Genomic DNA, 16,119 nt, shown 5'->3' on the forward strand with positions numbered 1-16,119 from the left:
CTTCGGCTCAGGTCATGATCCCAGGGTCCTGGGATCGAGCCCCGCATCGAGCCCCGCATCGGGCTCTCTGCTCAGCAGGGAGCCTGCTTCCTCCTCTCTCTCTCTGCCTGCCTCTCCGCCTACTTGTGATCTCTGCCTGTCAAATAAATAAATAAAATCTTAAAAAAAAATATGCATTTCCCACTTTTACCTCCTACTGTCACCCCTTCCATTTCAGACTCTGAAATTTAGAATGTGTGTCTTTCTTCTTTTGCTCTTTTTTCTTGCTTCTCTGTGTGGCACTAAATTCTGACAAAAGAAAATCTGAAATCTTATACCTCTGTTTATTTTGTTTACTCTTTTGTTTTTAATAATGTTCTAATTTTTTGTTTTGTTGACTGTTTCCTTTGCTGTGCAGAAGCTTTTGATCTTGATGAAGTCCCAAAAGTTCATTTTTGCTTTTGTTTCCTTTGCCTTTGGAGACATATCTTGAAAGAAGTTGCTGTGGCTGATATCGAAAAGGTTACGACCTATGTTCTCCTCTAGGATTCTGATAGATTCCTGTCTCACGTTGAGGTCTTTTATCCATTTCGAGTTTATCTTTGTGTACGGTGTAAGAGAATGGTCGAGTTTCATTCTTCTACATATCACTGTCCAGTTTTCCCAGCACCATTTATTGAAGAGACTGTCTTTTTTCCATTGAATATTTTTTCCTGTTTTGTCGAAGATTATTTCACCATAGAGTTGAGGGTCCATATCTGGGCTCTCCACTCTGTTCCACTGGTCTATGTGTCTGTTTTTATGCCAGTATCACACTGTCTTGGTGATCACAGCTTTGTAGTAAAGCTTGAAATCAGGTAACGTGATGCCGCCAGTTTTGTTTTTGTTTTTCAGCATTTCCTCAGCAATTCAGGGTCTCTTCTGATTCCATACAAATTTTAGGATTATTTGCTCCAGCTCTTTGAAAAATATCAGTGGAATTTTGATCGGAATGTCATTAAAAGTATAGATTGCTCTAGGCAGTATAGACATTTTAACAATGTTTATTCTTAATTTTTTTTTAAGATTTTATTTCATTTATTTATTTGACAAAGAGAGAGAGACAGGCAGAGAGAGGGGGAAGCAGTCTCCCTGCTGAGCAGAGAGCCCAATGCAGGGCTCGGTCCCAGGACCCTGGGATCATGACCTGAGCCGAAGGCAGAGACCTTACCCACTGAGCTACCTAGGCATCCCATGTTCTAAATGTTTTGCTGAATATATCTAAAGTTCCACCCTTGGGTATGCTGGTCAGTTATTCAGAATACAGGCTAGGTATTTTTCTTTGTCCCCTCCAGTTTCCTTCTCTACCTGTTCTTCACCCTGCTCTGTCCTCTTAGAAACTAACATATAACCCTAAGGATTACATCAACAGATTCTCTAGCCCTGCAGCTTCTGATATGGTTTGGCTAGTGGGAGGTATCAATAATAGGTTGGAGGGTAGGAGAATGAGTTTGTGAAATGTATTTTTCTGGCTCTCTTCCTGGCATGTCCTCTCAGGTTAGCTATACCTCTCTCCCTAAGGTTTCCAGTCTTACCAGTCAGCATTTCCATTTGGCTTCTCCTTCTGGATTTGGGTAACCTCTTTCCCCTTTGCCAGTTCAGTCATAGAAGCAAAAATGGCTCACAATGGTTGCTAGCCTCTGGGTACTGCATCAACTCTTCTTTCCCATAACTCTACCCATATCATTATTTACTAAACTCTCTACAATTTTTCTGTGTGACTATAACATGTATTTCCTGCTAGGATCCTGCTCTACTCTAAAAAAATAACAACCCAAACTTGAAAGGTATTGCTTCCTAAGTAGTGCTTCAAATGGATCTTTGGTAGGGTATTCAACTATTCATAAGGTTGGCTAGTTCAGGGTTGGTCATTCACTACTGGCAAATTTGTCATATAAGCATTGTTAGGAGCCAAGTCAGCCCTTTTGGATAAAACTCCATGTTATCAAAATTCCCACATAATCTTCATCCCTGTTGTCACGATTACTTTTCAACAAAATCATTAAATAAATGTCTTAACATTTAATCATTAAAAGATACCTCTACAAAAAGTCTTTACTAAATAACCATATGAAACCTCAACATCTTCATATTCTAGGTCCATTTTGAGTTCAGTCCTTCTAGTTATTTCTCAAACTTCCTTGCCACCGATTGTCTAATATTTCTATTTTCAAGTCCATGATAATGTGGCCAAATTGTTGACTTCCATTTATGAATAAACAAATAATTCAAGTCATCTCTTCTTCCAGTCAAAGTAGATAACCAGGAGCATTTCCCCTGGTTGGTACCAACAGATCCTCTGTAACCGTCTATAAATCTAGTTTAATTTTTTTCCCCCAGTGAACTATCATAAGGTCCCTTTCATGAGTCATAGGTCCATGTTAAGACAGCGCCTCCAGAGTCAACACGCTATTGTAAGCAGTATTTTTATGTAATTTTCTCGTGCCTTCATGACTTTCTCAAGCACTGTATGAATATACCACTTCTGCTCAATAATGGAGTGCTGTTGGGCACAGCTAACTTTAGGCTTGATGGATCAGATAACATCTAGTTTATGCTGGGCTTCTTATGTCATTGAGTGATCATTCAGAGTACAGGAGCAACTTTTCAAAAGAACAATTATTTGCTTGAAACCACATGAATTTTCTCCAAAACCCTAGGGACCCCCAACTATGATTCTCTAAAAGACATTTTCCATAGGTTGCATACAGCATCCTGTTCTGACAGATATTTCAAGCACCACTGAGTACATTATGCCATACCTACTGGTAGATCTACATATACAGTAGCCTGGATTATTTGAAAAACATTTATTTCTCTGGGTTTTGCTCAAACCTGGTAGGTGATTAGAGTTGTGCCTCTTTCTTAACAGAGAATGCAAGGTGCAGCAACTTATCTTTCACCTTGGAGGAGCTGTCTTGCTGGACTCCTCAGGTCTGTTTTAGAAGACTTGCATCTTCCTAAGATTTATTTCCCATTCGTTAGCATACTTAAGTCTTTTGGAGGCATCGAGATCACATGCCAGATCTCAGGATGCCACCAACGTAAGGAATTTGTGTGGTGCCCTGTGGAATAAGAGTATCAAAACTCGGCAGACTAAATTGTGGCAAAGAGCTAGGATGTCCTAGGACCTTGAAGGAAGATAGTGAGGATGCAACACTATCTCTCCCAAGTGAAAGCAAATTCCCTTGGTGTTCTCCACTTATTGGGAAAGGAGGAAAGAACCAGGGGCTGCATTCAACGCAGCAGAGACCACTTTGATGTGTTCTAGTAAAGACTACAACCTGAAGAACAGTTAAAATTAAGGTTGTGACTTCATTAAGCTAAAGATAATTTTTATCATTCTTCAGAATGATACAGTGCTACATTGTATTGCTACAATGGCCAATCATGATGAAATATAGTTTCCTTAGGGAAAATGTGTTAATTATGAAATAATATACTAAATATGAATGTGCTCATCTCTATATCTCAGAGTCTTTAATGCGCCTACCACAATAAGTATGACCCAATGAGCAAATGACTAAATGGATAAAAATGTGATAATTGACAATCCAGTATGAATGAATGAGTGAATGGGAGTTTGATCATATTCTAGACTGGCACTTTAAAGATTTTCATGCTAACTTTAAGAATTAAGGTTAATAGGTATCAGGTGCTGTATAATTGGTTAGGACCTAGGGAAAATCTACATCAACTTGAGAACTCCATGTATTAAATCATATAGTGAAGAAACAAAAATTACTAAAATCCTAGCAATTGTAGCTATGGGTTAAAAACATAACAAAACAAATCAAATAGAAATGAGGATTTAATTATTATGAATATTTAGATTGGAGAAGAGAAAAATGATTAAATCTTTCAAGTATATAAAATATTTTTAAAAGCTGTATAGTAATTGCTTCTTTATTGCTACATAGCTGATTACTCCATAAGGCAATGATTGTTTCTTATTTCACAGTGTCTGTGGTCAAGAATTGGGAACCGCTTCTCCAGGTGGCTCTGGCTCCAAGTTCATGGCTTCATGAGGTTTCAGTCAAGATTTAAGCCTAGGCTACAGTCAGCTGAAGGCTTGTTTAAGTAGAGGATCAGGCTTTAAGAGGGCTCACTTACATGAATGTTGGCAGGAAGCTTCAGTACTTACAGACCGTTGGCAGTCATTTGGGCTTTTCTCTAGGACTTTCTGAGTATCGCAAGCCCTAGAGCTAGTGATCGAAAGGAGAGCAAAGATGAAGCTGTGGATGCCTTTTATGACCTAATTTTGGAAGTCACCCTAATGTAATTTCTGCCACATTCTGTTCATTAGAAGCAAGTCACTAAGTATAGTCCACACGGAAGAGATGGGGAATTATGTACCATCTCTAGAAGGAAAAACATCAAATAATTTATGGACCTATCTGAAAGTCATCATAGGTGGTGGTCAGCTGAATAAAAGTAAATGGTATTAAATTATAAGAAAGAACTTCATGATATATCCACTCCCATAAAGTATGGAAGCAAAAAAGATAATCTGGGATATACATACATATGTATTTTTTTTTATATTTTTGAGTGTGTGAATGAACATATAAACCAGTGGACCTCAACTGAAGCAGTACCACTGACTAGGAGATCTTTCAAAAAATTTGGGTTGACTTTTTGATTGTCATAGCATTTGAGGGGGAGTGCTACTGGCATTTAGTGGATGGGAGCTGGGAAACGTAGATGTTTTGCAATATCTGGGATAGTTCTATACAACCAAGAATTGTCTCACTTACTGCCTGACTTCCCCATGTCCCTCATGTAGATGACTACTCATTTTTAAGTCTTTGAATCTAGAACTTCTATTTTAAAATTACAAATGTTATTTTTGCATGGTTTCAATGAATACCAAGGGAATTTGAAGAGTGTAATTTTTTGTTAGAAATCACTAAAATTTACTCACTTAAGAAAATCATATCATTAACAACACACTTGTATTATTTAAGTCTCTTACACAGTAAGTACACCTACATATTCTTGTAGTTAAAGCTGTTACATTCAGTGATTCTATGTATAGGTGCGTACAACTGGCTTCATTCACTATCTTTTGGTTTAGCCACTTAAGCATTTGCATGTTGATATGCATACTTTATAAACTATTTTCTATTTCTCATTTACATTACATGAGGACATATTGATATTTTAAAAGAAATTTATATACGTGGGTGAGTTTGTTATATGTATTATTTCAAAATTGTAAAAGGAACACGGCAAAATATTTATTATAAAAAGGAGGCATGGGGTATGATGTAGTTGGAGAAGGAGTGAAGTAATCTGAAATTATGGCACTATTTTTTTGAAAGATTTAAAAATTATTTTCTAGAGAGAGAGGATGTGAGTTGGGGGAGGGGTAGAAGGAGAGGGAAAGAGATAATCTCAGGCAGACTCCCTGCCAAGCACAGAGACTGATTCAGGGCTCAATCTTATGACCCCAAGATCATGACTTGAGCTGAAATCAAGAGTTGAACACAGCTAAATGAGCTACCCAGGTGCCCCAACAAATCTGTGGTGTAAAGGCACTATTAATCAGCTTATATAACAAATCCTTGACATTTGTGGGGAAATATTTAAGAGCAGATCTATCCAGGAGCAACAAAATGTGAGTCACGTGTAATGTCAAATTTTCCAGTAGCCATTATTAAGAGAATAAAGAGAGAAGTGAAAAATTAACTTTAATAATATATTGTATTTAACAGTAACTCTTATTTAACAGTATACTCATATTGTATTTAACAGCATCTTATATTGATATGATCAATATAAAAATTATTGAAATTTTAATTCTTTTTTTTCTGCATACTGTCTTTAAAATCTGATGTGTATTTTGTCCTTCTAACATGTCTCGGTTCAGATAAGCCACATTTAAGTGTTCAGTGGACTCAACTGGCTAGTGGCTACCATATTGGACAGCACATTCCAAGAAGTGCCATGAATAGAGAAATTCTAAGAAAGGGAGTAAAATGTGGCAGTCCCTTAGTTTGTTAACAGATAAAATGCTGTTGCTGCATGTCTCCATTTCCTCCTTTTCCCTGTCAAATTCCTTCAGTGAAGGTGTGACAAGATGGGGACTTGATGGAGGAGATAAAACCAGATACCCTTGGCTGAGGTGACTTGGTTGAACTGGTCCTTGCAGCTGCTACCAAAGATCTGACGTTCCAGCTCAAGCACAGATCGTCGGCAACACAGCTTCTGTGCCAGAGTTTGTCTAGAGAGGTGTAGCAGTGACTTCATATCACAGCCACCTGTCTCAATTTAAAACTACAGAACCATAGAAGGGCATTCTTCCCTTGACAATTAAATCTTTGTCCCTTTCTCCTTTGTCCCCAGGTACCAGATCCCTCCCAACCAGATACTTGTCCTCTCCTGCCAAGTACAAAGTTTTCTTTTAAAATGACAGAGTTCCAAAATGACCTGTGGCATCTCCTTTCCTACCATATGTATCCAACATCTTGCTGCTCCTCATCTAGCCAATATCCATGTAGTTTCCCACTGCTAACAAGCTCATTCCTAATTTATCCTCTAGCAGGCAGCGTTATAGCTCCCTGGTGGTTAAAGCTTAAGCCTTAGACAGCAACAAGCTTAACTTCAAGCACTGTTCATGCCACTGAAAATCATGACCCTGAGAAGTAAATAAAATTCTGAGGGGCACTTGGGTGGCTCACTAGGTTATATGTCTAGCTCTAGATGTTGGCTCAGGTCATGATCTTGGGGTTGTGCAATCGGGCTTACATGCTGGGCATGGAGCCTGCTTAGGATTCTCTCTCTCTCTCTCTCTGCCCCTCCCTGCAATCTCTTTACTGCAGCTCTGTTTTTTTTACCCTAAAAAATCCGAGTGAAAATAACATCTACCTTATAGAATTATTGTGAGACTCAAATGAGACAATGGATGCAATACATTTAGCATAGAACTTGACCCATTGTAAGTAATTAATACATTGAAGCTCTTATCATTATACTGTTTCCTCAGTCTATAAATTCTTCCCTGCTCCTGGCTACCTGGTCCAAGTTCTAGTCATTTTTTAGTCTTTGCCAGGTTCAGCTCTTCTCTATGGCTTCAGTAAATTTTAAAGATTTTATTTATTTATTTGAGAGGGCATGAGTGCACATGGGCATGAGGGAGGGGCAAAAGGAGAGGGGGAGAGAGAGAATCTCAAGCAGATTCCTTGTTGAGGGTGGAGCCCGACTTGAGGTTCAATCTCACCACCCTAAATCATGACCTGAGCAGAATTTGAGTCAGATGCTAAACCAACTGAGCCACTCAGGTGCCTGCTTCTGCAAATTTTGTTGTCTCCTTTTTCTGTTTTTCTTGAGAAGTCTGATACAAACTATATTGGTATTGACTTCTAGTACAGGACACATAGTAGCCCCTTAGTAAATTCTTTGGTTAGTTGATGAAAAAGGGAAAGAAACTATGGTAGATTCTGCTAATGCCCCCCACAACCCCTCCGTTTTTCTGGGTTTGCTTGCAGCTATGAGGCTATTTCACTATGCCCCCCAATAAGCTTGTTCTATGTGGTTCCTCAGAAGGTCCTCAGCAGGATGGAGTCACCACTGCCCCCAACAGTACCCCACTTGTGAACATGCCTTTTGTTGGCTTTGCTTCCTTTCCTGTCTCATTCCCACTTATGCTTCCTAGAATTATCTCCTAAATTAACCTACCCACAGCAAAGTCCTTATCTCTAGGATTTACGTCTGGGAAACCTAAAATAGGAACTAATGTTACCAAGTCCATATTGCAAGCAAAGCACCATGTTAGGCATTATACTTTATTATCTTCTTTCATATTCTCAACATTCTTACAGGATTTGGTATTATTATGCCCATTTTGTAGCAACAAATTAGAAAGCTGAAACAAAAACTATTATATGACTTGTTCAGTGTCATAAGTATATTAAGAAGCCAACCTAGCAATGTAAATACTTCTTTACGGGCCATTTCTGAGTTAATATTTGTATAGGAAAGGAATAAAATATTTCAGGGTAAAAGAAAAATATTGCAGAAAATAGGTAAAAGTGGACCTCTTAGTTTTAGTTAAAATGTGACTCCAAAAAAAGACATTAAAGCAGAGTATAATGAAATAGCATCCAGAGACATTGGCCACTGAATGCTTAGATGACATTTAAATGCTTTCTTTATAGTCCACTATCTTTGTTCTGGGAAATACAGACAGGAAGATAAGGCAGCAGAGGACTGCCTGAGTGAGTCAGATTTTATAAGACTGTATTAGAAGATGAAACCTATTTGGCTCTATGACATTGAAGAAAGAATGAAACAAAGACTTTTCTGGGTACTTAGATAATAAAAGGAAAGACTTGGATGGATGAGAAAAATTATTGAGAAAAATTTCTCTTCCATATTAAAATTCTCATTCAGAATTGATTTGTTTTATCTTCCTGAGTCACACAGGCCATGTATGTAAGGATGATTGAATTATTACATGAACTGTCAAATCCAATAAATGTGAGTAAGGAGATAGTGGGGCAACTGTTAAAGGAAGCATAGGAAAAAGAGATAGGTTTTCCATATGCAGAGGCAAGTGTTTTCGCATAGCTAGTGCATTTTCTAGATTTTTAGGAACTATATAAACCAAACTGAAAAGTTAGAAACATTCAGTTAGAATTAGGCGGTACTATTTAGCTAATGCCTGTTACTTTCTGTCATTCTATATTCTCGCTGTCAGTCAAGTTCATAATTCTTGGGAAATAAAGGTGATGAGTTTATGTGATGTAAAGCTCAGCATTTTCTGAGAAAACGGAATCAAACCTTCAGTTTTCCTTAAGTTTGAGAACACTTGATATTTATACTAAGCTTTGAGATTATCTGACAAAATGTAGAAAAAATCTTTATTATATATTGCCACTAAAGTTGCTGATGTTTGCCTTTCATAATGGCACAGAAAGTCATAAAGAACTAGTCAATGTGAATTGGGTACTACAGTTTCATTCAGTTAAATTTTTAAATGGTTTTCACTTATATATAACCCAAAAGAATTACATCATAATATTTACTGTAAATTTATTAGCTCTGCTATGAAGTCATTTAGTTTTAAGCCCTAGAAAAAAAGTGACTTCTAGCCAACCAAGCATTTGTAGTGTGCCCTCTAATTCACATTCTAATAAATGTCATTTTCTAAGTGCATTACCTCAGGTTTTGGCTACAACCCAGATGAGTCCTGAGAGATTAAAAGAAATGTGTTTTCTGACTGATTCATCCATATTTTATTTTACTTTTCATTAAGAAATTACTCTTTGAAGAAAATCAATAGTCTCCTGTGACTGAGGGGAGAGGTTAGTGTGTTGCAGTCATGCATTCTAATTTCTCAAATCAGACTGCCTTTAGTCAGCTGTCACTGATAGAGTTTTTGTCCTTTCTTGTTCCTGCAGCCTGGGTACATGGAGACCCCAGGAGAGTGGCCTACCCTACAGACAGCAAGGGTCACTTTTGTGGCCAGAAGGGCACCCCCAATGAGTGAGTATGGCTGCCTTTCCTTTGTCTGATATTACTGTCTAAGGGGGAGCCAAGAAATTATAACTGAACCAGCGTGAGTTCACTCCTTGGTGAGTCTCAGGTAGAAACTACACCAGGTGAGTTGTCAAGCAAAGGAAACTTTATTTGCACTAAATCAGTTGATCACAGGAAATAAAGTTGTAACTCTCTGAGCAAGGTGAATGGGTTCCTTTTATTTAAGGTTAGGATGAATATTTAGATAGGAAAGCCTTGTCATCGTATGCAGAGGTAGGTATAAGGTCATACATGAACCTTAAAGAACTATGCCTAAAGTTATATAGATAGATAGATAGATACCTATCTATCTATCTATATATATATACACACACACACATATATACACATATATACACTTTTGAGATATATATCATATGCTATGTAAACGAAGCTCATGCTCCATCTTGGGCAGAGATTTTAGTATTACGATGAAGTAAAAGTAATTGTGGGTCATTCCAGAGGTCACTCCATGGTCCATCTGTGCAGAAGTGAGTCAGGGTTTAGCTCAAACTGGCTTGGTGGTCTGGACCACCAGAGCTCTTCCTCAGGCAGTCATTATTGCTTGAGATAGTTTCAATGTCCATCATGAGACGTTATGCCCATAAGGTCCTTTGTCTGAGTTAAGAGCTAAGTTGGGAGGAAGAACTTAAGGAAAATGTGGGATAAATGTTGGTGGGTACAAGCAGGTGAGCTGTAATGGCCAGGACTTGGGGTCTCGCTGGTGAGAAAATAATTTGTTTAATAATCCTACTAGACTTCGTAGGAAGATTGAAATTCAAAAAGGAGTTTTCCCCACCAGTTTTTCTTAGAGACCTTTTATAAGCAATTGGGAAATTTCATACTATATGGCTTAGGACAAGTTGTTATTGTTATGCAGCATTTTATTAGAATGCATGAAGACTCTGCTTAGTAAAAGTATAATTATAGTGGATGAACTAGATGAGTGATTTTTATCAGAAGCCATATTTTAAAATGCCTTATGAAATAGGCTTTTGAAAGGCTGAGTTCTGACTAGCTAAACATTACAGTTAGAATTGTTTTTGCCACAGTGCCTACTGACAAATCACTTCCCTTTTGAAAACGTGTGTCACCCAGAAGTCTTCAGTGAGTGGTAGGCTTTTCAGGGCTCCTTGGTTACCACAGATAATGGCTCTGACTAGCTGAAATAAAGTAGAATGTTCTATCAAATTCAATTCTAATGTTAATCATAACAAAAGTTTCCAATTTCTGAAAGCAAGTTTTCTATTTCTTTACCTTAAAAAAACAAAATAAAGAACATAAATTTCACATTTTTAGAAACTCTCCTCTCCTTTCCCACTGGTCCATTTCTTTTCTGGCAATACCTGGGTTTTTACTAGATCTCTTGGTTCTTCATAGCTAAATCCATTTCTATAAAAGTTGGCATTGAATAGGTAAAAAACAAAAACAATAGCAGCCCTCACTTCTACCAAAAACAACAACAAAAAAGTTCCAAAACATTTTTTTGTGTGCTTTTGTGTGAACGTTTGTTGTGTTCAGTATGTTGCCCACCCATAACTTTGGAGCTTATTATTCCAAGAGATACAAATTTTAAAAATAGATTCAGGAAAGTATTAAAATTCACGGAGTAGAATTATTACAGATGATCAAGAAAAACTAGAAATTTGGGCAGCAGGGTGGGTGAGGATCAAATCCTTAATCATATCAGATTGAGTTCATGACAGAGGAGTGAACTCCTACAAAATGTCCTTGTTGCCCATTGGAGACTGGATGGACTAAATCCTCATCTAGAGTGGTGATTCTTATTTTAACCTCAGTAACTCAGAAAATCCTAGACATTGCCAACAAAACTTTTACACTATGAAGGACAAAGAAAGCACCAGATGGTGTAAAAAAAAATATCATACAAATGTCTAAATCTCTAGTTCTTAAAATAGGCTATTTTTAAAAGGGTCTGTGTAACAGTAAGTTTTCTAGATCCAAGCTAATGACCTACTTATTTCCAACAAAAATGGGATACTACAAATTGCAGCACCTAAAGATCATTCAAAGACAATCCTAGTGTAACACAGACATGTTTGTTAACATATTATTCATAACAACAATATATTGGAAACTCTACAGATAATCCAGCAATGTGTGGATGATGGTAAATTATGATGCCTCTAATGTAATAGAGCCATTAAAAATAATGTTTATGTTTTTAGGAGGTAATTCTGTTGATTTTTTTCCTTTATAGTTTTTAGATTTTTTTTTTATTGTTTTGGTGGTCACCATACAGTAGTACATCATCAGTTTTTGATGTAGTGTTCTGTGATAAATTGTTTGCATATAATACCCAGTGCTCTTTGCAATTCGTGCACTCATTAATACCCATCACCCAGCTCACCCATCCCCTCAACGCCCTCCCTTCTAAAACTCTCAGTTTGTTTCCTAGAGTACATAGTCTCTCATGGTTTGTCTCCTACTCTGACTTCTCTCCCTTCGTTTTTCCCTTCCTTCTCCTGATGTCCTCCATGTTATTCCTTATGTTCCACAAGTAAGTGAAACCATATGATAATTGACTTTCTCTGTTTAACTTGTGTCACTCAGCATAATCTCCTCCATTCTTATCCATGTTGATGCAAAATTGGGTATTCATCCTTTCTGATGGCTAACTAATATTCCATTGTGTATATGGACCGCATCTTCTTTATCCATTCGTCTGTTGAAAGGCATCTAAGCTCTTTCCACAATTTAGCTATTGTGGACTTTGCTGCTATGAACATTTAGGTGCATGTGACACTTCTTTTCACTATATTTGTATCTTTGGGGTAAATACCCAGTAGTGCAAATGCCGGGTCATAGGGTAGTTCTATTTTTAATTTTTCGAGGAACTTTCACGCTGTTTTCCCAAGTGGCTGCACCAACTTGCATTCCTATCAACAGTGTAAGAGGGTTCCCCTTTCTCCACAATGTCTCCAACATTTGTTGTTTCTTGTTTTGTTGATTTTTGCCATCCTAACTGGTGTAAGGTAGTTTCTCAGTGTGGTTTTGATTTGAATTTCCTCAATGGCTAAGGATGATGAACACTTTTTCATGTGTATGTTAGCCAATTTTATGTCTTCTTTGGAGAAGTGTCTGTTCATGTCTTCTGCCCATTTTTTTGACTTGATTATTTGTTTTGTTTTGGGGGGGGTGTTGAGTTTGAGAAGTTCTTTATAGATCTTGGATATTAGCCCTTTCTCTGTAGTGTCATTTGCAAATATCTTCTCCCATTCTGTAGGTTACCTTTTAGTTTCGTTGAGTTTGTTTTGCTGCACAGAAGGTTTTTGTCTTGATGAAGTCCTAATAGTTCACTTTTGCCTTTGTTTCCCTTGCCTTTGGAGAAGAGTCTTGCCAGAAGTTGCAGGAGCGAAGGTTGAAGAGGTTGCTGCCTGTGCTCTCCTCAAGGATTTTGATGGGTTCCTGTCTCACATTGAGGTCTTTCATCCATTCAGAGTTTATCTTTGTGTAGAGTGTAAGAGAATGGTTGAGTTTCGGTCTTCTGTATATACTGTCCAGTTTTCCCAGCACCATTTATTGAAGAGACTGTCTTTTTCCCATTGGATATTTTTTCCTGCTTTTTCAAAGATTATTTGACCATAGAGTTGATAGTCCATATCTGGGCTCTCTATTCTGTTCCACTGGTGTATGTGTCCGTTTTTGTGCCAGTACCATGCTGTCTTGGTGATCACAGCTTTGTAATATAGCTTGAAATCAGGCAATGTGATCCTCCAGCTTTGTTTCTCTTTTTCAGCATTTCTTTGGTAATTCGGGGTCTTTTCTGGTTCCATACAAATTTTAGGATTGTTTCTTTTTTCTTTTGAAAAAATGCCATTGTTATTTTGATAGGGATAGCATTGAAAGTATAGATTGCTCTAGGCAGCATAGACATGTTAATAATGTTTATTCTTCTGATCCATGAGCATGGAATGTTTTTCTATCTTTTTGTGTCTTCTTCAATTTCTTTCATGAGTGTTCTGTAGTTCCTAGAGTATAGATCCTTTACCTCTTTGGCGAGGTTTATTCCAAGGTATCTGATAGTTTTGGGTGCTATTGTAAGTGGGGTTGATTCTCTAATTTCTCTTTGTACAGTTACATTGCTAGTATATAAGAAAGCAACTGATTAGTTTCTGGATTTTGTGTCATGACTAGAACTGCTTACCTACTCTTGAAAATAACATTCACCTTTATTTCTCTAGTATTTTTGTGGATCCCTTAATTTTATATTCAAATTTCTAATCTATTTGGAATTTCTTTTTTGTAAATGGAAGAAGAAGGAAGGAATCCAAATTTTTTCTAACTGCAGATGAACTTATCTGAGAATAGTTAGTTGAGCAATATGTTTTCCCCACTGATTTCTGATACCATAATTATCATGTAATAATTACATAATACATAATAAATTTATATTTTTAAGCTTCTCAGTTGTTTTAATTCTTATAATAAATGTATATTAATATGAAAATTTATGAAGGAGGTTTAAATGATGGTTAAAGTTTTTAATTGTAAGTGAAAATATTATGAGAATGTCAGATTTTAATCACTTAAACAGTGCATAAATATCATAGAAATAGGCAGAAAGAAATAAATACATTTATAAATATAAATTTGGAATGTGAGAAAGGTGGGATTTTGAATCAGTAACAAAGATGAATTGTGAAATGGTACTGGATTAATGGAAATACTATTCAGAAATTAGATATTATCTCCTACCTTAAGCCAAAATGAATATTGAAACACTGAAGATTTTGTACATAAAATATGCAATAAAAGAAGTAACAGAAGAAAACATAGAGGTATGTTTATAGAATGATGGGTAAGAAAGTCTATCTAAAAATATATTGCCACTATGTTACCACTTAACTCATTGTATACAAAGTTAAAAAATAAATGGCAGGGGGAAATACATAGCCATCCAAGCCTCCCTCAAAAAAATTGAAAAATCCACAATACACAAGCTGTCTCTACACCTTAAAGAGCTGGAGAACCAACAACAAATCAAACCAACTCCACACATAAGAAGGGAAATAATCAAGATTAGAGCAGAGATCAATGAGGTAGAAATCAGAGATACAGTAGAACATATCAATGAAACTAGAAGCTGGTTTTTTCAAAGAATCAATAAGATCGATAAACCATTGGCCACACTAATCCAAAAGAAAAGAGAGAAAGCCCAAATTAATAAAATTATGAATGAAAAGGGAGAGATCACAACTAACACCAAGGAAGTAGAAACAATCATCAGAACTTATTATCAATAGTTATATGCCAATAAGCTAAGCAACATAGATGAAATGGATGCATTCCTGGAAAACTATAAACTCCCAAAATTGAACCAGGAAGAAATTGACAATCTGAATAGACCAATATCTAGTAACGAGATTGAAGCAGTGATCAAAAACCTCCCAAAAAACAAGAGCCCAGGACCTGATGGATTCCCTGGGGAATTCTATCAAACTTTCAAAGAAGAAATAACACCTATTCTCCTGATGCTGTTCCAAAAAATTGAAGCAGAAGGAAAACTTCCAGACTCTTTATGAAGCCAGCATTACCCTGATCCCCAAACCAGGCAAAGACCCTACCAAAAAGGAGAATTTCAGACCAATATCACTGATGAATATGGATGCTAAGATTCTCAACAAGACCCTAGCCAATAGGATCCAACAGCACATTAAAAAGATTATCCACCATGACCAGGTGGGATTCAGCCCTGGGCTGCAAGGATGGTTCAACATTCGCAAATCAACCAATATGATAGAACAAATCAATAAGAGAAGAGAGAAGAACCACATGGTCCTCTCAATTGATGCAGAAAAAGCATTTGCCAAAATCCAGCATCCGTTCCTGATGAAAACGCTTCAAAGTATAGAGATAGAGGGAACATTCCTCAACTTCATAAAATCTATGAAAGACCCACAGCAAATATCCTCAATGGGAAAAAGCTCGCAGCCTTCCCGTTGAGATCAGGAACACGACAAGGATGCCCACTCTCACCACTCTTGTTCAACACAGTATTAGAAGCCCCAGCAACAGCAATCAGACAACAAAGAGAAATAAAAGGTATCCAAATTGGCAATGAAGAAGTCAAACCCTCTCTCCTCTCAGATAACATGATTCTTTATATGGAAAACCCAAAGACTCCACCCCCAAACTACTAGAACTCATATAGCAATTCAGTATTGTGGCAGGATACAAAGTCAATGCACAGAAATCAGTGGCTTTCTTATACACTAACAATGAAAATACAGAAAGGGAAATCAGAGAATCGATTCCATTTCCTATAGCACTGAGAACCATAAGATACCTGGGAATAAACCTAACCAAAGAGGTAAAGGATCTGTACTCGAGGAACTTATAGGACACTCATGAAAGAAATCGAAGAAGACACAAAAAGATGGAAGACCATTCCATGCTCTTGGATCAGAAGAATGAACACTTAAAATGTCTATACTGCCTAGAGAAATCTATATTTTTAATGCCATTCTGATTAAAATTTCACTGGTATTTTTCAAAGAGCTAGAACAAATAATCCTAAAATTTGTATGGAATCAGAAGAGACCCTGAATTGCTATG

General features: G+C 37.0%; 1 protein-coding gene across 2 annotated transcripts in view; it reads left to right on the forward strand.

Moving 5' to 3' along the window:
* Nucleotides 1-16,119, forward strand: part of SLC44A5 (solute carrier family 44 member 5) — a 424,145-nt gene that overhangs the window by 302,641 nt on the left and 105,385 nt on the right. For both annotated transcript variants that reach the window (XM_046024493.1, XM_046024485.1), the window contains exon 5: nt 9,423-9,507. In XM_046024493.1, coding sequence (XP_045880449.1) covers nt 9,423-9,507 — 85 coding nt within the window. The remainder of the gene's footprint in view (nt 1-9,422; nt 9,508-16,119) is intronic.

Source organism: Meles meles, chromosome 1 (assembly GCF_922984935.1).
Source record: "Meles meles chromosome 1, mMelMel3.1 paternal haplotype, whole genome shotgun sequence".
NCBI lineage: Eukaryota > Metazoa > Chordata > Mammalia > Carnivora > Mustelidae > Meles > Meles meles.